General features: G+C 41.2%; 1 protein-coding gene and 1 long non-coding RNA gene across 8 annotated transcripts; both read left to right on the plus strand.

Annotated features, from left to right (window-relative positions):
* The first annotated feature begins 255 nt into the window (after positions 1-255).
* Positions 256-1,271, plus strand: LOC132991775 (uncharacterized). Its single transcript, XR_009676264.1, has 2 exons — positions 256-949; positions 1,151-1,271. It is a non-coding gene; the product is annotated as an uncharacterized LOC132991775 (long non-coding RNA).
* Positions 1,272-2,601: 1,330 nt separating this feature from the next.
* On the plus strand, positions 2,602-23,028 carry sec31a (SEC31 homolog A, COPII coat complex component). Of its 7 annotated transcripts, XM_061060653.1 has the most exons (32): positions 2,602-2,801; positions 5,087-5,166; positions 5,686-5,809; positions 5,899-6,097; positions 6,189-6,284; positions 7,393-7,533; positions 7,654-7,796; positions 8,294-8,393; positions 8,495-8,656; positions 9,090-9,242; positions 9,339-9,569; positions 9,680-9,754; positions 9,841-9,882; positions 10,348-10,389; positions 11,408-11,449; positions 12,131-12,424; positions 12,763-12,834; positions 12,895-12,924; positions 12,955-13,147; positions 13,251-13,429; positions 13,510-13,636; positions 14,107-14,252; positions 14,506-14,679; positions 15,268-15,516; positions 16,012-16,104; positions 17,145-17,244; positions 17,819-18,211; positions 18,695-18,750; positions 19,394-19,657; positions 19,905-20,024; positions 20,125-20,196; positions 20,508-23,028. In XM_061060653.1, the coding sequence occupies exons 2-32, from the start codon at positions 5,088-5,090 to the stop codon at positions 20,685-20,687; spliced, it is 4,371 nt and encodes a 1,456-aa protein (XP_060916636.1). In that variant the 5' UTR covers positions 2,602-2,801; position 5,087; the 3' UTR covers positions 20,688-23,028. The 7 variants fall into 7 exon arrangements, with proteins under 7 accessions (XP_060916636.1, XP_060916634.1, XP_060916635.1 ...); XM_061060651.1 differs by having other exon boundaries at positions 12,763-12,924; XM_061060652.1 differs by having other exon boundaries at positions 12,895-13,147.
* Positions 23,029-24,471: the final 1,443 nt, after the last annotated feature.

Consider the following 24,471-nt stretch of genomic DNA (forward strand, 5'->3'; position numbering starts at 1 on the left):
TAAGACTTGTTCAATGATGTTTCATCCGAGGCTGGTTTGATGTCACAATGGGGAGTTATGAGAGGAAAAAAATAAAGTAAAGGTCGTTTTTTGTAGCTGAAAAGATAAGGAGTAATTCATATAAATCAAAGATAAATGGCTGAAATATCTGTGTTGGATTGTACAAGTCAGAGGACATTTTGCACAGCCCAGGCAGCAGGTGGCGGTAGTGCACAGACATGAAAATACACAGAAGAAGAAGAAAACTTCAGGGCGTGGGTGGAGAAAGGTACTGTGGAGGTTCAGCATTACGATAGACTGTCTGGGGAATGGGGATTTGTAATTTAGAATAAGAAAAGGGTAATTTAGGCATTGAGTGTTACATTTAGTGTATTTAGATCCTGTAGTTGATATGGAAAGTTAGATAGCTCCTTTTCTTTGAATATGGTTTTCAAGCGACGGTCTGTTCTGCAGCGTGGCTGAAAAACTCAACACGTGTGGGAGGTCCCTCTTCAGTATTTGAGGTAAGGAAAACATATTAAGTGTAGTTTGTATCAAGTGTTTTTTTTTAAATGTGTATTAGAAAGAAAAAAAATCAGTGCTCTCTACGATTTAAAACTGCCAACGTCAGAGCACGTGGTCACGAAAAGCCAGCGTCATGTGTTACACCAAACTCCACTTAAATAATTCTTTATTTGGTGTTAAATCGCAAATTGACCAATATTAATCTGAAATCAGAACACAACTCTACTCTTTTCTGAAGTAGAAGTTGCAACTCTTGAATTCGGCGCACACCATGTATCTCTAACACACTTAGTTAAACTCCTTGTTTGCAAATATTTCATCATGCAAAAGTATTTATGTTTTTGCATGATGAAATATGAAATCTGACTGTTTCTTGTTTTTACAGCTCAACTGAAGAACAAGGTTGTCAGTGAAATGAGAAGTGTGGACCTGACATGCATGTACTGTAAGTATTTGCACTCCTGATGTATGTTAAAAAAAAAAAAAAAGCCATCCCAATGATTATACCAATCACTACCCATCTGACCCATTCATATGTCTGGGGGAGATTATTAATGAAATACTAAATGAGGGTTTTGGCATTTATTTTACTTTCTGCTGTTGTATGAGTTTAACTGTTTACTTAAATCTTTTTTTATTCTTTCAGGGGCGACTTGCTGAGGTGTGAGTTCTGCTGAAGTTTACACAACAACATCTGCATTAAGAACTCTGTTGGTTTGTCTTTGTTTATACTTTCAGCTATTAATTTCACTAATAAATATTCACTGTGAAGCATAATTTGTTGGTGTGTGGTGTTTTTTTAGCTAGCAGGGGCAATAAGGCTTACCATGGAAAATATCACATTTATAATCTGAAACATAATAGTGCTACCTAACAACTTCAAAATGATTTACGTTGGAATATATTGATTTGGTCAATATTATCTAAAATGCTTTTTTCCATTCATTCAACTGACATTAGGATTTACTGAAAATGCATTGACAACAAGGCAGCATGTAATATTGAATGGGATTAGATAATACTGATGGATAATTTCAATAACCAACCTGTGACCTCTAGTGAAAATAGAACGTTGAATAGTCGGACTAGAAAAGCTCTATACAAGCTGAAGTCCAATATATACCTTCCAAATCAAGGTGTCTAGTTTGGGCTCCTTGTCAAGGTGTTTACTAGGAAAACGTGTTTTATTTCAGATAAATTTATATAGTTCAAGGGGTTAAATTCTTTCTTGAACAAAAATACTTAAGTTCAAGTTTCTGAATGATTCTGAAATTGTTTTTAGACATAGCACATTTGCCTTCACTTTTTATTGAATTCAGAATGCTGATCTTTTAATAATAATTGTGCATGTTCACTTGGTGATTTTGGTGCTTTTACATAAGTATCCACTACTCTGCCCTTTTTGTGAACTTACAGTTTTTGGCAGAATTCAATATTCCTCTAAAAAGCAGGTTACATACTGTAACAAATAGAGCAAATTTCATGAACTTAAAGTGATTTAACGACTGAAAGTAAAACATTACATTATTTGTTTATTCAATTATAGATATAATACAATACATTTAATACATTTTTGTAACACTTATTTAATCCTGGTGATTGTTTATCGTCTCAATGACTTTGGTCATATGATTAATTAATTAATATTACTCATTTATATTAATTGTTCTTTTTTTAAATTAGGACAACAAAAAAAGTTTTTAAAGAGAGGGGTTGATGGAGAATATTTTTAAATATTTTTTTTATCACCTAATACATTTTGTAACACTTATTTAATCCTGGTAATTGTTTATCGTCTCAAGGACTTTGGTCATATGATTAATTAATTAATATTACTCATTTATATTAATTGTTCTTTTTTATTTATGGCAATAAAAAGGTTTTTAAAGAGAGGGGTTGATGGAGAATATTTTTAAATATTTTTTTTATCAACAAATTAATTTATGATCTTTCACATAAAACCACAGGTTAAATTTTCCAGCGTCCCTCGATTGTTTGATTTTCAGATTAGCACAGTTAGCGCGCTAACAGCGATGTCGACGTTCCCCGGAAGTTGTTGTTCTTCTTCGTGGGAGGAGGTGGATTGTTGCTTAGCGCTGAGTGCCACGTTGATGGAGACCAGTGGGGACGTGGAAATCTGTCTTGAGTCTGCAGCAGCCGGGACCCGGTGTAGCCTCCTCTTCTGTGTTTTTACAGCGTCAAGCAGAAGTGAAAGGGGAACTTAAAACGGGAGGAGGCTGTTTGTGTTTGTCATCTTTTTGTTTATGTGTGCGTTAATGTAAGAAGCAGAAACGAAGGTAAGCAGCTTTAGTGGAGTAATAAGATCTCTCTCTGTGTGTGAGTGTGTGTGAGTGTGTGTGTGTGTGTGTGTGTGTAACTGTCTTCTTCTACTGTTATATTTTGCAGCTAGCAGGCTACAAAAATGTCCTCTTGTAGCTTTAGGACATGCTGTACCGAGTCCAACTGAGCCTGCAGAGAAAGTGACACTAAAACAGCCTTTACTCTGCTTCTTCACTTTAACTCCTCACACCTTTCAGGCTCAGTATTTTTGCTTTGCTGCATGTGGCTTTTACAGTAATTGACCGATCAGCTGTTAGCATGCTGCTAGCTTTCATTGTACTTTTTGTTTGGTTGTGTTAACCTTTGAATGGAAGGAGTTTCACATATTTCACTACTTTACTGCGCAGCTTTACAGAGCAGAGGTCAGGTAGTAGTGTTAATTAAAGCTTAACATGTGTCTATTAACCTTTAACTTCTGCATTTATAACTACACTGAAGTGGGAGTAATACATTTTATTACTGATTTATTTAATCTACCTTTAGTTCATTATCTACTTTTATCTTAAACTAATTCAGTATAACTGAGTTAACCCTTCATGAAGGTTGCAACGTCACATGTTGTTTTATTTACTTCTGATGTCATTTTCTTTCCTAAATTGGGTAGACAAAATAAAATGCAGCAGAGGTAAAGGCAGGTTAAACCTTGAGTGCAAAATAACAAATCAAATTGTCAAATAGTTGCCTATTATGGTCACTTTTTGTCTGTCTACTCGCCCCTTATATTGTATAGTTTCTGCTTATAATATGTCTACACTCATGCACTTTAACTTATGTCAGTACTGTCCATTTACTACTCTGTTTTTACACATTTACATTCAATCTTCTATATTTAATTTACAACCATTTACGACTCTGTTTTTGCACATTTACATTCAATCTTTCATATTTAATTTACAACCATTTACAACTCTGTTTTTTACACATTTACATTCAATCTTCTATATTTAATTTACAACCATTTACGACTCTGTTTTTGCACATTTACATTTAATCTTTCATATTTAATTTACAACCATTTACGACTCTGTTTTTGCACATTTACATTCAATCTTTCATATTTAATTTACAACCATTTACGACTCTGTTTTTGCACATTTACATTTAATCTTCCGTATTTAAGACTAGTAATGCTTAGTTAAATCCTGGTTGTATATATTCTCATTCTTAGTATTGATATCTTTTAGTGCTTATTTACTTTGTATTCAATATTATATTATGTTTAGATTTGCTAATATTGTGTTTTTTTACTCATATTGTGTGTTGGATAACCTGCTGCTGTAACGCCACAATTTCCCAGTTTGGGATCAATAAAGTCATTATATTCTATTCTTTACTAAACACGTATGAAAGAAACTGCTTCACGGCTGTCTCAGAGACAGATTCCTGTGTGTATGCGAGTAAATAAAACAGAAACTCAAACATGATTTTTCCTCTTTGAACATTGTGCTACTTACTTTTAATCTGTAAAAGTTTGCTGAGACTGATGGCTACAAAAAGAGCACAAATTGGTTGCCAGTTTCTGAAAATAGTTGCACCCTGAACAATTTTGAAGTTCTCAAACCTTCACTTATTCAAGACAAATCTGTACATTTGATTCAACAAATCTGTAAAACAGGAGAAATCATGAAGGGAGTATTTACCGTGGAGCTGGTATTTGTGTCAGCATCTGTTATGATGAGGTGTTCCTAAAAGTTTGGTAACTTAGTGTTCATGCACATATTATGTACACTTACAGAGTTGAACACAGTGCGATCCTCCTGTTCACACTCACTGTAAACTATGCATAACGCAATGGGCTGGAGGATGGAATTCCCTCTCTGTGATATGAGAAAATAAATAAATATTCCTGGCACTTTGTGTTACCATCCTGCTGCTATGACTCAGCAAAGAATCACTGTCTTGAATCGAGACTAAATGTCAAACATACTGTTCATTCGAATCATGCAAAGCTGGAGGGGGAAGGCATATTTCACGCCCGTTATGGACAGCAGGAACAATCTCAGCGACCGATAATGTCAATGTACATATAAGATTGTTTTTGACTTGAAAAACTGCAGACCTGTCCCTTTAGCTCAGGAACAACATTTTCCTGTTTGTTCATTCTGTCAGAGCCAAAAATACCTCAACTTTTCTTTTTCCTGCAAAAGCCACATCAAAGAAAATCAAGATATAAATGACTGTGTCCACTCAGTAGTTATCACTGCGTGTAGAATTAAAAAAATGTGCACTTGTTTCTTTCCAGGATGAAGCTCAAAGAGATCAACCGCACAGCCATCCAGAGCTGGAGTCCTGCACAGCACCACCCCATCTACCTTGCAACAGGTACGAGAAGTCGGCACGGGCCGGATTTAGGCGCAGCTAGCTGGTCTTTGACAGGACATTATATCATTTATGTAAAACGTTCCAGCCAATTTGTACTGCCACTTAACCAAATGAGTCATCGGGCTTACACCGCATTCATTTTCCTTTTTGCTCCACTGGCAATTGACTCAAAGAAAAAGTGACAGGGCTGTATTTCCAGCACGTTGCAGAATCCATGTGTTTTGTTTTATTTGTTTGACATGTAGTGACTTGAGAGCTGCTCTTTAAAGGTTATTTAAAAAAAACAACCTGTCAAGCCAGGGACTCACATGCTTGTCAGGGTTTGTCTTACTCTGTTTCTCTCTAATGTAAAGATTGGAGTTTGTTTCTTATTCTTCACACCAGCTCCTTTTCCTCCTTATGTTAAAGTTTTTTTTTAAAGCTTTGCCCTGCTGACGAGCCTACATCTTATGTGACTCAACGTGCCATGCTCTCTCCCTCTCTCTCTCTCTCTCTCTCTCTCTCTCTCTCTCTCTGCAGGAACATCAGCCCAGCAGCTGGATGCCTCCTTCAGCACCAATGCCTCCTTGGAGTTTTTCGATCTCGACTTTACTGACCCGAGTCTGGGCATGAAGTCGTGCGGCAGCCTCGCCTCCTCTCACAGGTTCTAACCGCTCCGTATGATGTTGGAATGTTTTCCTCGTCGTGGAGCTTATTATCACAGGTGTTCTCTCCTTTTTCTTCCTCTAACAGATACCACAAACTGGTCTGGGGTCCGTACGGGATGGATTCCGAATCCCACCCATCGGGGGTCCTCATCGCAGGGGGAGAGAACGGCAGCGTGATCCTGTACGACCCCGCCAAGATCATGGCTGGAGCGAGCGACGTGATCATCGCTGAGAGCGATCTGCACACGGGGCCGGTGAGAGGGCTCGACGTAAACCCCTTCCAAGTAAGACGCTTTAACTTCGGTGTCGCCACATTAAGATGCATTTCAAAATAAAAGCGGCGACTCATTTGGTGTTTGCTCGTCTCTGCTGCAGACTAACCTGGTTGCTTCAGGAGGGAATGATTCTGAAATCTACATCTGGGACATGAATAACTTCGGCTCTCCAATGACACCAGGACCAAAATCTCAGGTATTTTATTTTCTTACAATCCCTTAGCTTTACATTTTTCTTTTACTTTAGTTTGTAGCGCTCAGTCATTTATTCACAAGGACCTACTAGCGTCCTTATTGCGGTTTCTTTGTCTGTGTGAACTGATTATGTACGTTTCAGTTCTCTTCAGTAATCTGCCAGACATCAACATCTTATTGGAATAGATGTTCTTTAATCTAAAAACATTGAGCAGTGTGTGTTATGTTTTTGTTTTGTTGCATTTCTAGATTGAGATTTAGATCAAATCTGTTCATCTCATGCATGAAAATGCAACGGTTGGGTTGGCTTCAGTGAATGACGGGCCCTTATCTTCTACTATAAACACTTTTAAACCGATGAAGGTCTAGTACAGCGTGCAGGAGTTTACTCACATTTTATTGTTGAACCGGTTCCTCTCTTATGCACCTGTCCTGTGAAGTAGACGAGCAAAGTTATTTTTTTTCTACTTTTGGTCCTTAAGAAGTCTGAAAACTTTAAAATCCAATAATAAGAGTGTATGGATGGGCTTTTTAAAATATGGTTTTTAATCATTGTGTTTTGTTATTAATTAATTTTTGCTCTTTTGATATTGTGCTGACTTCAGAGTTGATTTAAAATATGTTTTGGGGGAACATTTTGAATTGATCTTTCTGCAGAAATAACCCAAAAGAAGCTACTTTTGGGGCAAAATACGTTGGCGTTGTTTGTATTAATTTAGCCTTTTTTTTAATTCTAAATTAAAACAAAAACGTGTAAGTTGATATGAAAACAACATTTTGAAGCCTCCTTGGCTTTGCTCCAATCACAAACTTTTAAGCAAAGAGGCATTGAGGCTGTGTTGCCAGTTAAAAGATAAAACGAGTCTTAAATTTCACTCACAATGGTGTTTTTAAAAACTTGATAAACCTGCAGAAAGCCTGTTTTGTTTCCATCTTAAAGCATTTAGCATGAGTCAGTTATCTCCCACATTAAGGAGATTTAAATATGCATTGTATTTGAATGTTATTTCTTTGTATGCTCTGAAAGTTTTAACCCTTTAAACCACTTTTATCAGCTTTATGAATGAATGATTTTGTATAAATAAACTCGCCTCGTCTTGTCTTTGAAGCCCGTGGAGGACATCAGCTTCGTGTCGTGGAACAAGCAGGTCCAGCACATCCTCGCCTCCGCCAGCCCGAGCGGCCGAGCTCTGGTGTGGGACCTCCGCAAGAACGACCTCATCATCAAAGTCAGCGACCACAGCAACAGAGTACGTCGTCTCACACGTTCTGTCTGGATTCATTTTTTTTCTCACGCTCCTCTGCAGCTGTTTACTCGCCTCTATTCTTTTTAATCTGTATGGATGGACGTGTTTGTTGTTTTTTTTTAGATGCATTGCTCTGGACTGGCCTGGAACCCTGAAGTCGCCACTCAGCTGGTGTTGGCCTCAGAGGACGATCGGATGCCGGTCATCCAGATGTGGGATTTACGTTTTGCTACCTCTCCTCTCAAGATTTTAGAGAACCACACACGGTAAACACAGCTCTTACAAATTTCTCTCCATTGTAGCCGTTAAAGGTAGAGTCAGTACAAAATGTTTGTTGCAGCCCCTCCTCCTGGGCTCATTGGCCTCACGTTCACTTCAGTACATAGTGTGAATATTTAATGCTTGTACCTGCACTGCAAGCTACCGCACGCTAGCAAAAGCTAATTGTTCACCCTCATTTGGAGCGAGCTTCATCTGCTTGTTATTTCGCCTCACTACGATTATATTTTCTCGTCTTTACTGCTATTATACCAAGTGCTATACTATTATTCAGTTTTTAAATATTTATATCTTCAGTAGGAACCACAGCGCTTTGAGCTGACAGACACAGAAAGAAAAAAATAAGTCGAGAAATGTGAAAAGATATTGTTGGATTTACTCTCTTTAAGGGATTTGTTTGCAAGGAGAAAACTACTGACCAAGACTGCTGGGGTTCCTTAAAATTGGATGTGGCTTTTAACACATAACTGTGCTTCATGTTCAGGGGTGTTCTTGCCATCGCCTGGAGCTTGGCTGATCCCGAGCTGCTCCTGAGCTGCGGGAAGGACAGCAGGATCCTCTGCTGGAATCCAAACACAGGAGAGGTAAAGTGTGATGTCAGATGTCATTTAATCTGTTTGTCTTCATTTCCAAAGGCAGAAAAGTCGATTCTTCATGTCTTAACATGATCTGCTTCTGTCTTCAGGTCGTGTACGAGCTGCCCACCAGCAGTCAGTGGTGCTTCGACATCCAGTGGTGTCCCCGGAACCCGGCGGTGCTGTCGGCTGCTGGGTTTGACGGACACATCGACATCTACTCCATCATGGGCGGCAGCAGCCAGGCGCAGAGCCAGAGAGACGCTGACAAGGTGAGATGTGATCTCACTGACACAAAAACATGCGTCTGCTGTCAACAGATTAATATCAGGAAATCCAGACGACTCGTGATAAATAGTGAATGTGTAGGATTCTCTAACGGGATGAACAGTGGAGTCGATGTGCTCAGGAAGATTTCTGCACTGTCATTAGCCTCTTTTTCCTGAGCGCACCGGATAAATCCCCTAGGTGGACACGGGGCCTTAGAGTTATGAATACATTTGCGTAATTAGGGGCGTGGCTTATCTGACTAACAGGTGGACGCATTGTAGCTGTTTGCCGGGAAGGTTAAGGCCCGTCGAGACAGCATTTCCAATACTGTCATCGTTTGGCTTCAAAACTGCACTTCAGAAACCGGTGTGTCTGAGCCTACGTCCATGTTTCATACAGTCTGTGATCTAATGTGTCTCTGTGGGTCTGTTACAGATTAGTACCTCCTTTGGGAACATGGATCCTTTCGGGACAGGTCAGACTCTGCCCCCCCTGCAGCTGCCCCAAACTTCTGCCCCTCCAGCGACAGTCACTCCCCTGAAGAAGCCCCCAAAGTGGATCCGCAGACCCGTCGGAGCCTCGTTTGCTGTGAGTCCTTTTTTTCCTTTTGGTTTTCTCTTAACCTTTTAGGGGAGAAAAACCGTCTATAACACTCACATTCTTGGTCTTTTCACTTCTCCATAGTTTGGTGGGAAGCTGGTTTCTTTGGAGAACGCAAAGCCCAACCCCCAGCAGCCTCAGCAGCCCGCCGCACGGGTCGTACACGTCAGCCAAGTCGTTACAGAGACCGACTTCTTGCGGCGCTCCGATCAGCTGCAGGCCACGCTGAGTGCAGGCAGCTTCGTGGACTTCTGCCAGGGAAAGATCGACGCGGCTGAGAACGAGTTTGAGAGGACTGTTTGGTCTTTCCTCAAGGTACAAAATACAGAGAGTCTTTTACTAGAAAGCTTTGAATAAACCTCTACATATATGTTTCTTTATAAATAAAGCTTTGTTTATTTAAGTTTACTGCGTTGTGTTTTCAGGTTAATTTTGAGAGCGACATCCGCAGCAAGTACCTGGAACTTCTGGGCTATAACAAGGAGGAGCTCGCCTTGAAGGTAAGATGTTTTTTCTAGGCTTCTTGGCGCCTCCTATGAAACCATTGATCCACAATCTTGTGATAATTGTGTCTTTTTGTTGTCAGATTTCTGCAGCATTAGAGGAAAAGCCTGCCGACCCTCCACAGGTACGATTGTTCAGAGCGCCTTCTCTTATTGTGCTTTTTAAAGAAACATTACATAATAATAATTATAATTCTGAAATGCATCGTCTGCGGTCCTTCTCAGAGTAAGATGATAACATTGATAACACTTTCTTATCTGCCTGTTGACCTGCACTCAGGACACAGTTAGCTTAGTTTAGCACAAAGACTGGAAACAGGGCCAAACAGCTAGCTGGTTAGCATGTTTTGATGATCACTTTAAAAAGAACAGAACTATCTTTAGTACAGCAGCAGTGAGTTTCTGAAGTAGCCATGTCAAGGCTTAAATGAGTTGATTAAACAAACATTTAACATCTTAAAGATTGAGCCTCTGCTTTCAAAACACCTCAGATGCTCCGATGCTTTAGGCAGATCCAGGCTGGCTGTCAAATATTACTCTGTCTCTGTCAGTAGGTCTTATAATAAATGTGTTTTTGTTTTTGTTGTCAGCTTATAGCAGCACCAGAGGAAATATTCACCGAGCCGCCACAGGTACGTTTGTTTAGAGCAGTTACAGTTATGATTAAAAATTGTTGATATCTAGGAAATATGCTCATTCTGGTCTTTTGCTGAGAGTTAGATGAGAACAATAATAAGAAAAAAAAACTCTTCCCTTTTCCTGATATTTGGTATCTATGAACTGAACAGAAGCTGTCAAATAGATTTGATTCAGTTTAAGTGGAAAGCATTTTAAATACATAAAAATCTGGTTTTTGATTTGGACTATTTTGTCCTTTAACATCATTGAAATGTCCCTGAAATGTGTCACGTGCACATGTACAAAAAGGGGCATTTAAAGCCAGTGAACAGTTTGTGAAAAGGACTGAAACCTGTGAAAAGATCCAAGTCTGTTAAAGTTGAAAATAGTGTGAACATATAATCATTATATTGCAGTTTTCTGATGTAGACGGCTTCAGAGGAACTTGAGTGTGGAGTTGTTAGAGTAGCTGAGCACAAAGATAAAAACAGAAGGAAACTGCTTGCTCGGCTCTTTTAGAACGTAAAAATATCTGACTACAAGCTCCTGTAAAACTAACAACTCCTGTAAAACTAACAACAAAGTTCTGTTCTTTTATTTTTTTTAAACCTTTATTTTATGAGGTAATTAACCCATTGAGACAAAGATCTCTTGCACAAAGGGCGACCAGGCCGAGAGCGCAGCAGCACGCGTCATAATAAACATGATTAAGAAACGGTGTTTTTGTTTAATCTATACAGAATACAGAGATCTCTCCATGAACATGTACTGGACCAGGTCTTTTTCTTGCTGCATTGACATTTTCTGTTTGTGCAGATTAGAAACAAAGTAGTTATAACATGTTAATAAATAAACATCACAGGTATGGGGAGAAACGAGGCAGGCTAGAGCCTTATAATATATATCGTTTTATAGAGTACTGAGGCAGGCTAGCTGTGAAAGAGAATGAGAATATTGTCTATAAAAAATGTTTTGTTGAGTAGCAATGATCGCATTTATTTTTTAACTAAATGTGTTTTTTTTTGTCAACAGCTTTCAGCAGCACCCGAGGAGTTACCTGCTGATCCTCCACAGGTACGTTTGTTCAGAGCAGTTACTTAACAATTCGCTGTCTGTCTGGAGAGTGAAGTTTGAAGAGCACCACTCATCTCAAACATGACGCCGATTTCTGCAGTGAAATTCCAACTTTGTACCGAAAAAAATCTGTTTTTCCAGACTCTTAGGTTACATTTTCCTGTCCATCTTGAATTTCTGCAAAACGGCCTCCAGCCTGAGCTCATTTACATTTTCTGCATTTTTTTAAAATCTCAAAATGGACCAAAAAACTGATCCTGATCTGACCTCAGGCAGCTAAATGCCACACTGTCTAATTCCAGTATTCATTTGCAAATTCTTCTTTTAAACGTGAATATTGTTTTTTAACACCTCCATCAAATGTTAGAGTAATTTTTTTCCATCATTTGACTCATTAAATAATGAGTGTTTTGCAACCAGCACCTGTTTCTAAAGTTCCTTTTTAATACTTTTCATTTAAAGTTCCTCCAATGGCCGACAGGAACCATTTAGTTCTTTGAAGACAAGTCCTTGAAACTTTTAGTTCTTAGGCCCTTTGGTCGAAAAAGGGTCTATATTCTCTCTCCAGATATAAAGTTTTATCTTAGTGATCATTTCCGTCCCTTATTTCCCCTTTACTTGGCAGTTAACGTTTAGATTAAAGTCACTGATTTTAAAGCCGACTCCTCTCTACATCTTTAGGTGGAGGTTCCAGCTCCTGCAAACCTGCAGCCTTTACCAAACCTCTTTGTGCCTCTTGTCGACAATCCTGAAGCAGCGTTCGACTTGATCGCTGCTGCAAACCTCCAGCCTGCACCAGCACTGGAACTACACTCCACTCCTGACCCGGAACCTGAAGAGGTTTTAGAACCTGAAGAGCCAGCAGCAGCAGCAGCAGCTGATCCAGAGGACGCGCCCACCATTGAACCAGAAGAAATTGTTGACCAAGTTCTTCCAGAGGGGGAAGCAGAGGAGGAAGAGATTCCCCTAGAGGAGGTACAGTACATCTCTTCATCACTAGGGGTGGGACTTACAGGGTAACTAACTCCCGAGAGGATGTTGTCTCTGATAAATCTACTATTTATTTGAATATATGAAACCAAGGACACACTTGTATTCTAGCAGCTCTTTATTTACAGGTTCTTAGTCAAGTTTTGTTTTTTAGCAGAATAACAGGAAACTTGGCATAACGCAAATACTGTCATCAGTTTCTGCTGTCAGATCATTCAAATTGCAGCAGAAACACATTTTCAAACTATTAGAAAAAAAAGAAATCCTGCAGGGAAGGAGAAGAGCAACCAGAGACTTGATGGGGTTTTTCTTTGATGTTTCAGGAGGAGGAAGCTCCAGTGGAGGAGGAGCCCAGTCCTGCAGAGACCTCAGCTCCAGTCGAGGAACCCGTCGAGGTTCAAGCTCCAATCGAGGAACCCGCCGAGGTTTCAGCTCCAGTCGAGGAACCCGCCGAGGTTTCAGCTCCAGTCGAGGAACCCGCCGAGGTTCAAGCTCCAGTAGATGAACCCACCGAGGTTTCAGCTCCAGTAGAGGAACTTGTGCAAGCTCCCGCTCTAGTTGAAGAACTTGCTCAAGCTCCAGCTCCAGTTCTCATTGAGGAACCCGTTGAGATCCCAGCTCCAGTTTTAGCTCCATCTCCTGTTCCCGCTCCAGCTCCTGCTCCTACTCCAGCCCACGAAGGAGGAGTCAATCTCAGCATCAGTCAAGGTAAAAAAAAAAGCTCTTGACATCGACCTCCAGCAGCAGATTTGACTAAACGTTCCCCCCCCAGCGTGGAATATTTTCAAATATGTTTTTGTTTTCCTTTCAGATGTGGACGGTCTGATCACACAGGCCCTGCTCACCGGAGACTTTGAGGGAGCTGTGGAGCTCTGTCTCCATGACAACCGCATGGCAGACAGCATCATCCTGGCCATCGCCGGCGGGCCAGAGCTCCTGGAGAAAACCCAGAAGAAATATTTTACCAACACACACAGCAAGATCACTAAGGTAACAGCCAGGAGGATTCCTCTTGAAAGTGGATCGAGAGTATTCCAGTGGATGACTTAACTCTCTTTGTCGTCCTCCAGCTGATCAGCGCGGTGGTGATGAAGGACTGGCACGACATCCTGCAGACGTGTGACCTGCACAACTGGAAGGAGGCTCTGGCTGCTGTCATGACCTACGCTAAGCCCGAGGAGTTCTCGTCCCTCTGCGGTTAGTTTGAACCCGTGTAAACAAGATTGTTCTCCCCGTGCATGCTTGGGTTCTCTCCGGCTTCCTCCCACAGTCCAAAGACATGCTCGTTCGGTTAACTGGTGACTCTAAGTTGCGAGTGTGGCTGGTTGTCTGTCTCTATATGTCAGCCCTGTGATTGACTGGAGAACAGTCCAGGGTGTACCCCCGCCTCTCGCCCAATGACAGCTGGGATCAGGTCCAGCACCCTGTGACCACAAACGGGAAAAGCGTTATAGATAATGGATGGATGGAAGATTTTAGGGATAAAAAGCATTTGAGAGTTCACCCAAGAAAGTAGCTCTAAATAGGCATAAATATCTATGTATGCACTGGCTGATCATCTCTGTTGTAACATTTTAAAGTATTGTGTAACAGGCTCAATTTTGCCCTCTATTCCTCCTTTATTTAAACTGAACTTCTCTGTTTGTTTGCTTTTTTCTTTTTTTTAGACCTTCTGGGGGGCAGACTGGAGGCAGCACAGGACATTCACCTACAAGTCCAGGCCTGTCTGTGTTTTATCTGTGCTGGAAACGTGGAGAAACTAGTGTCCTGTTGGACCAGAGCTCAGGATGGACACTGTCCCCTCTCTCTGCAGGTTTGTTCAAATGTTACTCCAGCTCTGTTTGCACACACGGAGGCAGCATCAGAATCTTTCCAGTATATATACAAGTCCAAGATTCACTACATTTGAGTTCTGTTTTGTTCCTCTTTTCGCTGCTGTTGCCAAACAAACCGCAGTATTGCAATGAATTGACCCTAAATAATAATTTCAGCTTTTTCTGTTGCTTACCGCAGCTCGTCCTTTTTTTATTCTAGTCATGCTGATGTGGTGTGTTTTTGTCCCTCAGGCCCTGGTGGAGAAGGTGGTGGTGCTGCGGCGTGCAGTCGAGCTGACGCAGCAATCCGGCGCCGCCGCTATCGGCATCCTGATGGCCGAGAAGATGAGCCACTATGCCAGCCTGCTCGCCTCTCAGGGCAGTCTGTCCACCGCCATCACCTACCTGCCTGACAACACCAACCAGGTGTGTAACACAGCAGCTGGTCTGTCCATCCATTGCTGAGTTTGTCTTTCCTTTATTTACATGAAAAGGAATTATTGTTCCGGTACTTTTAAAAGAGCTATGAACACATATTTTGTGAGGTGTTAAACGTTTTGGGATTGCTTAAGCAGATTGCTGAAGGCTGCAGCTTCAAAACAGACTGCGATGCAACTTTTCAGGTTGAGCACTTGTTAACTTAAATATTCTATTTTGGCGCCGACAGGCTCAGATTGATTTTGCAAGTGTCTGACAGAATTACTGAAATTATTCTACAGAAAGAATCCTTTTTTAACCTGAACTCTTTTCAAAGCCACCAGACTCCAGTCACAAAAACTGAAATTTTACCTCCTAAAAAGTGGGAATTGTACTGTTGCGTTGATTAGTTAATTTGACTAAGTTTATCCAGTTAATATCCCAAAATGAACTTTTGAAACCCTAGATTTTATGATTACCTTTTCAATAACTAAATGCAAATATTCAAGCAAATTATTCCCATTTGAACTCAGAGAGAGCTCGTCAACTAACCAATAAGACCGACTGAATGTGACTTTTCTGATTTGGACCTTCCAGCTGGCCGTTCAGCAGCTCCGCGACCGTCTCAGTCGAGCTCTGGGACAGACGGCAGCACCCGCGGCTCCGGCACAGACCCAGAGAGTTCAGCCTCAGCGGCCTGCCATGACTCAGGTCCAACGCGGACTGCCTCAGCACCCGTGCTTCCCCGTGCAGCCCCCGATGGTGCCTCAGCCCTCTGCAGCAGCTCCCGCACCTACACCTGCAGCCTCCGCCCCCCCGCAGCAGCAGCAGCAGTATTACCAGCCCGTATGTACCTCATCTTATTACTATCTAAAATCTGTTGCATTCACTCTTCTTTGCAAACAAAAGGGGATTCTCCATTTTTCAGTTGTAGCATTTTGTTCCTTGCAAATGTTAACAAAAAAAAAAAAACCTCGGAAGATTATATACACGACAAACAAACGCCGCCCCTGTCACCCTGCAGCGCTGCTCCTGGTGAAGTTTTTCATTTTCAGTTTTGCAGTTTATTGTGTTTGAATCATTTCATTGATTTGGTTTCCATTGTAGCCCGGGTTTAAATCACGTGCTGGTTCTTAAATGTTCTCTGAAATCTAAATGATAAATGTGCTTACTATGCTGAGATTCTCTGAACTGTTGGGGGTTTGTGTTTCTGTCATTTGAACCCTGGCTCTGGTCCTGTGTACCGTGTGGTTGTTGGGGTCTTTTTTTTTTGGTTCTTCCTTCTCCCACCTCATTCTGCGGCCATCGCTGCTCTGTGCCGTGTGTCTCTGTGTGCTTCAGGTGAGGGCTGCCTCCACTGTCACCTCGTGGAGTAACCAAACTCCCACAGCCCTCCCCAATGTCCCTCCTCCTCCTCTTCAAGCAGAGCAGAAGGTACAAACTGACCGCCCACCCGCCCGCCTGCCCGTCTGCCCTTCCCTCTACACACACCTCTGCTGATGTTTACATAGACTGCTTCAATGATTACAAATATGTCAATGACTGAAATCCCAAAGAATGCTCAGCAGCTTCTGTTTGTCGTCAGTAACACTCCTCACCTCCTTCACCCATCGCTACCCCACTTTGTGTTGATGTTCTTGACTTTGTTCTCTTTCTTCTTTCAATGTGTACACCATCCTGCACATTCAGAAATGTTCTTCTTCCATATACAGGCCAATCATTAACGCACTTTGTCTTCCACTTCCAATACTGTGTGATTCTACAAACTCAGGACATCAGCAGTAAAATGGGGACCAGATATTTCTTCGTCTACACCGCCAAAAAGAAATGTTGAATTAAAAGACATCAGGGAGATTAGCCTTAGAAACAAACCAGTACATGATGCATCGGAGAGCATGGCCAGTTTATTTCCAAAGCAGCGGTCATACATGGAGCGCTTTAAAGAGTTAAAAACAGAACGTCAGGAACTTTTAGGGCATTTGAGCAAAATTAAGACTTTAAAACAACCATCAGAAAAAACTCCAAGTACGGGAAAACTTTGCTAGTGTGAGCATTTCCAGCACAGCGACTGTCATCAATGGGACTCCAACACCGCCTGCAGTAACAGATGGATGATGTTACTCAGGCTTCATCCATTAATATTTACAGTCTAAGGTCAAAACACACTACAGCACCTCTGACATGCATGCTGCTCCTTCGACTCGCTTCACTAAATGATTCCCATTTTTTTTTCCCCAACAGAAGAGCAAATTAGACACAGTCCTCCGTTTGCAGCACACAACTGTAAGATCTGTGCGCAGAAAAGTCCTTTTTAGAAGCTCCTCATTTTCTTCTTTCTGTCATTTATATTGCTTCAATAATTTTCAGTTTTGTGGAGAGATACCTTAAGGAGATATCTGCCCTCTTCTGAGACGGTGAAAGTGTCGACTATATGTGAAAATCATATCTGCAATTTCTTTTTCTTCCTCCTGCAGGCGGAGACTTCAAACCCGTACGGGATGCCTCCCTCCGCCTCTGCCGCAGCGCCTCCACCTTCCTCCGCTCCTGCATACATGCTCTCCCATCAGTATCAGCGTAAGTCTTTAAAATATTCACATTACTACTTGTATTCAAAGGTTGTGCTGCATAAACAGCTACAACACTTTCTTCTTTAAAACCATTGACTGTATATAAAGATGGACGATGAGTATACACCACCTCCTGTTGTACAGAAGTGAAGTCAAACACCTTTCGACATGGTTGCTGACATATTGTGCATTAGGACCCAGAGTCTGTGCATTTAGAGATTGGCTGGTGAAGCAGCAATGGGGGGGGGGGGGGGGGGGGGGGATCTCTGAAGGTTTTGGCTTCACTTTTAAGCATCTGTCACGTTCTCCATCTTTTTATACGACCTTTGTTTCAAACACTGACAAACATTTGATCATGAAATGTTTGCTCTCTTCTCTGCTGTTGGATTAACTGAACTGAGAGCGTCTTGTGTGATTAACTTCATGATGTTTATTTCTCTTTGCCTGTTTATCACCTAAATGCTAAATGTATAGCATGTTAGCATGTGCTGTTCTTGAACCACTCTGATGTTTACTTGTTTGATCTGCTGCATGGTTCAGTCATTTCTTCACTAACTGTTTGTATCCCGTGTGAACCCCAGGCTACCCTCAGGTCAGCCAGTACCCCCCTGGAACTGGGGGGGCTCCTATCTATCACCCTCTCCAGTACTCCTCCTCCTCCTCCTCCTCCTCCTCTGCCGCTCATCCTCCTGCAGAGCCTCCTGGCTTCCTCTCTCAGTACACTCAACAGCCCGTCCCCTCTCAGTCGGCTCCTCGGGTCTATCCGGGTCAACCTTACAGCAGCCAGTGCCTCTCCTCCTCTCCCCCTTCACATCCTCCTTTCTATCCAAACGCTGCTGCTGCTGCTGCATCCTCCTCCTCCTCCTCTTCCTCCTACTATTCTGCTCCTGCATCGTGCGGAGCGTCTTTCCAGCATGGCGGGCCAGGATCTCCTGCGTCGTACATGCCTCCTCCTCCACCGTGCGGAGTCTCAGGTACACACCCCGACCCTGAGCTGGTCCCGGCCTCTCGGAAAACAGGTCTGCGTGACTCTGATCACTGAATGTCCTCGCCCTGTGTTCATTGATGACTCTCTAATTACACACCAGATATTTTCCCACAATGAAGGATCAAATGTTCCAACATAAAATCCCCGTGTGTTGTTTTACCTTCAAGTTTTGGTTTGGAGTTATAAAACAAGTTAAGCAGCTTTTATCCCCCTGCCTGCAGTTTTAATGAACGCTAAACAAAGCTAGCGGTTGCAGCTTCACATTAAGAGCACAGATGTTGTATCGGTCCTCTCAGCCAATTATCGCCATGGAAATGAATCTGTCAAACTTTGACTCTCAATCTGATATACTTGTGATCAAAGCTAAAAGAAAAATTTTCTCACACATGATTTTAAACCTTAAACGCACTGAATGCACCCCGACACTGTGAGCTGGAGTGGATGATGGAGATTTTGTTTTTCTCTTTAGGACCTCAGAACGGCTGGAACGACCCCCCGGCTCTGAGCAGAGCATCAAAGAAGAAGGTAAATCCCCCCCCCCCCCCCCCCCATGAAGAAAGAAAACTTTAATATTAGTGGAGCGGGTAAAAAAAAATCTGAAATACAAGATTGTTGTTTGTTTTTTTTTTAAGATATTTTTTGGAGACATTTTGGTCTTTATGAGATCGGACAGCTGTGAGGCAGGAAATGTTGGGAGGAGAGAGAGTGGGGGATGACATGCAGCAAAGAGCCGCGGTCGGATTTGAACTTACGGCTGCTGTGATGAGGACTGCAGCCTCTGTACATGGGGCATGTGACATAACCACTAGGCTACCAGCACCTCCATGAAATCCAAGATTTTTGTGGAGAATTACGTGAAGATTTTGCAGATTTTTAAAATATATTTCTTGATACTATTCAGTCATACATTTACAAGTGAAAAATAAAATAAAAATCTCTGCACTTTACAAGAAATGAAAACCTGGGACGAGATAGAAAGATGTATTCACTGAACAAACTAAGCCAAAAAAATCCAATTCAATAAAGTTTTTGGGTTTTTTTTACTACAGGAAATGACACCCTTATCCCTCCTCTGTATTTTGACCTTTTTATCATCTGCAGTCTCGACTTTTATACACCTTCAAAGTAAACCGAGAAGAGGATTAAAGCCCCTTTTCTCATATTTCAGCAGGTACCACAGAACTTCTACCCTCCTGCCCCCATCACTGCTCCCATCATGGCTCCTCTGGGTGCGGACCCTCAGGCCCAGTCGGCCCCCTCTGGCCCTCCTCAGGCCATGGGACAGGGTGGGCAGCAGGGTGCCCAGGTCCCTTACTCAGGCATGCAGCAGCAGCAGCAGCAGCAGGCGCTCTCACCTCCACCCATGAACCCTGCCATGCCCAAGACCAGTATGGAGGGAGCACCAGGAGCACCGACTGGAGATTTCATACAGGTACACAATGTCTTATAGAATCTGACACTTAATAACATACTGTAGGTGTGAGTAATGTTAAAGCTGGGTGCATTATGTGCCTCAAATAGACGATGCAACTTGAGAATTGTTTACATTTTTGTTCAGATTTCTTTTTAAATTTGATTCTTTCTTGTGCTTTTTGTTTGGAAGCATATTGCATTCACATTTCAAAATAAAAGCCTGCTCTGTTTTAATGAATTAACGAGATCATTCTTGACCCTTTTAGCCTCTGCAGTCGATCCCCGCAGAGAAGATCCTGAAGAAGCCGATCCCCGACGAGCACCTGGTCCTGAAGACCACGTTCGAGGGTCTCATTCAGAAGTGCTTGGCTGTAGCCACAGATCCCGTGAGTCCATCTGAAGGGGATAAACAATCCAGCGTCTCTCTTCTTCAAACAACATGAATCATTCAAAGTGGTTTTTTGCGCTCTATGTCTCTCCTCACAGCAAACTAAGAGGAAGCTCGATGACGCAACCAAGCGGCTTGAAGCGCTCTATGACAAACTCCGAGAGCAGACGGTGAGTATCCGGAAATAAAAATGTTTACGTAACGTGAAGAAGAAAGAGAGGGAGGCAGCTTTACCATGTGCAGTTTTGCTAGGAAGTAAAAAGGAGCAGTAAGAGAAACAGATGACTCTCTGCAGCTTCATCTGTTTCATATCAAAGCACTTTATTATTCAAGGATTCAGTTTGGGCCACGTTTATTAAATTCTGCTCTGTCATAGTTCAGCAGTTTATAAGGGATGTGCCTCTTCCTGACTAACAACAACATTTTTTAGAAAGTTCAGGAAGGACGTTAAAGATCTGATTTCTGCTCTTCTTCTCTCCAGCTCTCTCCCGCCATCGTAGGAGGACTTCACAACATCGCCCGGAGCGTCGAGTCTCGATCCTACACCGAGGGCCTCAACATCCACACGCACATCGTCAGCAGCAGCAACTTCAGCGAGACGTCGGCGTTCATGCCCGTCCTCAAGGTGGTGCTGACACAAGCCAACAAACTCGGGGTCTGAAAAAAAAAAACTCATCTGAGCCTTCGACCTGTTGGACCGGTCAGGGGGGGGGGGGGGGTCGAGCTCGTTTCACAGGGAACTCAATTTGATCGGGAGGAATTCTGACGAGTGTGGAAATGTTGTTTAGGGTTCCTCTTTGTGCCATTCATGTTTTGAGACGTAACAAAAGCCATGCTGTCAGCGGCACTCAGTGGTGAAAGTAAATTCTGAGCCCGAAAACGGTTAAAGGGCTACAGACGGTTTAATTCAACTACCACCTTCATGCTAATGCTAATAACACAAGTGATTTAAACATGTTGGCAAACAGATTCATGAGTGAGAATCTAATGAAATTATAAAGCAGCATAAAGTCTAAACAGACAAAAGGGCATTTTATAAATGAACATGTAGAAACTTCATTTACCGAGCAGTGTTAATCAGGAATGGAAACAAAGATAGGGAAAGTTAAAAAATGAGGTCTGGGGCATTTCTGTCAGCTTGTGTCTACACGATGAAATTAAACGTCACCACTTAATAAATCATGGAGGTCATCGCGGTGGATTCGGCATCAGTAGCAGCATGCTTTCTGTCTCCAAAGTGTGAAATCACGCAAACTAACAAATCGTCTAGAATATACTCGCTTATCATCTTTATAACCGTTCAGTACTGTTGCACTACAACAATGCTTCATTACCGTTTCATCCTTTATAAATACAAAGAACTTTCTCTGGAGAGAATAAAATCATGCTTTCTGTTTACATGTAAATGCATCTCCGCCTGCATGCACTTTGCTACGGACCTTAAAATGAAGCTGCAGAGTAGAATGGGAAGACGTCCTTTTTTATTTATTTTTTTTAAAGCAGGACACGATCGTAATAATCGGCTTCACATTGGTAGTTGGACTGAAAACTTGGAACAACCTCTATCTTTCATTTAAAGTAGAATTTAGATTGAGTTTTTTTAAATATACAAAACGTGATCTTTTTTTCTATTAAAACCTGTTTTTAAAGCAAAGTTATGGTGAATCATAACAGATCAATCAAAGTCATTTTTAAGAGAAACTTTCTGGATGTATCTTCAAACAGAAACAGAATTTGAAAAGATGAATTCAGTATTTCATGATAGGAATTTGAGTCTTAAAAAAATGTGCAAGTGTCTTAAAACAATGAGTTAGTATTTTGATCTAAACGAGGAAATATCTTCAAATTAAAAGCACAAATTTCAAAATAATGAGCCAGAAATCATGTAGAAATATTTCAGAATAATAAATCGGTAAGTTAATGTCATGTTATGGGCAGAATTGGGAGTTGGATTTTCAAAATAATGAGCCAATGTCTCTTAGAAAAATGAATTGGTAACTGGGGCGCCAGATAGCCTAGCGGTTATGTCGTGCGTCACACGTGCAGAGGATATCGTCCCCGTCGCAGCGACCTCGTCCCCCTCTCTCTCCTCCAAACATTTCCTGTCTCTCTTCGGCTGTCCTGTCTTATAAAAGACAGAAAAACCTAAACCTAAAAATAAAGACTTAGCGTCTCAATACAACGAGTTTGTATTTCTAAATTTGTTTGTGTTTAAAAATGAAAAACTGAAAAGACAGATGCACCTACATTGAACTCCTTCAACAGAACAAAATAAAACAAATGAAATAACAAGTTAGTTTTTAGAATTTAAGATTGTTTGTTGACATAATAAGTTAAAAATCTCAGAACAAAAATTCAGTCCGTCAAAGAACAAATAACCGATTCCACATGTTCCTTTCCTCTGGATTCTTGGTACGCAGTGGAAGAGGTACTTCTGACTTCTTTCTTATGATTTTTTTTTTTAGATGCCAATCATTCTCTCTCTCAAAGTTTCTCATTATAATGTCAAACTGCATCGTCATTCTAACTCTAAACTACTACTGTCTGATTTCTCCGGCTTACTTTCACCACTGCTGTCGCTGCAAACTACACATTGGACCAAGATAAATGTCAGCGCGTGTGGGATTTGTAGTCCCATACGAGGGGGATGTTTAATGTTTTATTTCATTTTTTTTTTAAACATGTTTCAGTGTAACCATGCAGCTCAGCAGAGTGGACTTTTTTTTAAAACAAGACGCTGTCGCTTTTAGGACATTTGTAGAGTACGCATGCTCAAACAAACGCTACAGTCTTCTTTGATGGCATTGGAGGTAATTACGTGCTAATTAATCCCACCTCAGAGGGAAACTGGAAGGAGACTCGTGCTTGATTTTCATTCCAACTACGATGAGGGCTGCAGTCTGAGTGGTCAACCACACTTTATGTTGTTAATAAAGGAAAACAAGTCTTTGTTTTAAGATTGACAACATGCAATATTTTCAATAAATAGTATTTATTTACAATGTCATGTTTTTTATTATTTCTCTTCTTTCTATAAATTAAGATGTATAGATCGATGGGTTCTTTATTCATCCTTTGCAGGAAATTACACCATCACAGCAACAACTGCAATCACAGTCAAGACACCACACAAAAAACTAACAAATACCATTCAGGCACATCAAAAAAACTAAGATCAGTTTTTAAAAACTAGACTCGGAATTATAAATGAAAGGCATCTTAGAAATGTAGCCTGTGAAGGGTTCCATATTAGCTCTATATGTTTTTTAATGGTAAATGGACTGGTGCTTGTAAATCGCTTTTCTAGTCTTCTGACTACTCAAAGTGCTTTTACACCGCAGGTCACACCTACACATTCACACACTGATGGCAGAGGCTGCTGTTTTATGTAAAGTGAGACCATCAGAAATAACTAATTCATTCATACACATGCACACACAGCTGATGAAGCAGCGGGAGCAATTTGGGGTTAAGAACACATTGGACATGTGACTGCAGGAGCTGGGGATCGAACCCCCCCGACCTTCCGGTTGAGAGACGACTGACTCTACCAGCTGAGCCACAGCCGCCACAGTAGGTCAAGATTGTTGATCCTTTGTAAGTTACAAAGTCTAGCAGATGTAAAAGTAAAGGCACCTTTCATGTTGAAGACCGTTATATTTCTCAGATGTTCAAAATATTCAAAGCTAAACTAAAAGACATCTTAAAGGATTCACTGTAAGTAAGATGATCATGTGTTTCCTATGTAGATTAAACTATACATTTATAAACCATTTCTGCGTAATTTAACCAGACACACTAAACTGATCCCAGCCTGTTTCAGACTGCTTCTGCGGCTTTAACATGACTCATCTTTGTTATTTATTGAAGCCAGATAAACCTGTTTTTTTGGGGCCTTGGGTCGTTTGCCGTCGTTTACAGTTGATTCCTTTTAGTATCTGTTACAGAAAACTATCCACATTTAAAAGTATTCCTATATAAGAATACTTCTGTCACACTGTTAATAAAAAAAAAAAAAAAAAACAGAATTTAAATTTGGAATATTCAAGAGGTAAGCACACATATGAGGATATGATAACAGACACTTTACAAAAAGAGCAGAATTAGTGCACACTCTTTATTATATTATCAACAGAGAACATTAATCCACCATGGGAGGAAGGAGGTAACAGTGCCAAAGAAAAACGTCCTTTAAGACTTGCAGAAAGAGAGATATATGTATATGTAATGTAACTGTAATCATTGCTCTGTACACAGCTTTGGCAATAACCACTGATTTGTTCATGCCAATAAAGCATATTTGAATTTGAACTTGAGATAGAGCGAGACAGACAAAGTGTCCTGAGGCTTTTCATAGCAACAGACTCAAATTCTGGGATGCTTAGTTTGACTTCAAAAAGACCACCAAATATTTGAGTAAATGAGTTTAAGTATTTGAAAAAACA

This window comes from Labrus mixtus, chromosome 17 (genome assembly GCF_963584025.1).
Source record: "Labrus mixtus chromosome 17, fLabMix1.1, whole genome shotgun sequence".
Taxonomy (NCBI): domain Eukaryota; kingdom Metazoa; phylum Chordata; class Actinopteri; order Labriformes; family Labridae; genus Labrus; species Labrus mixtus.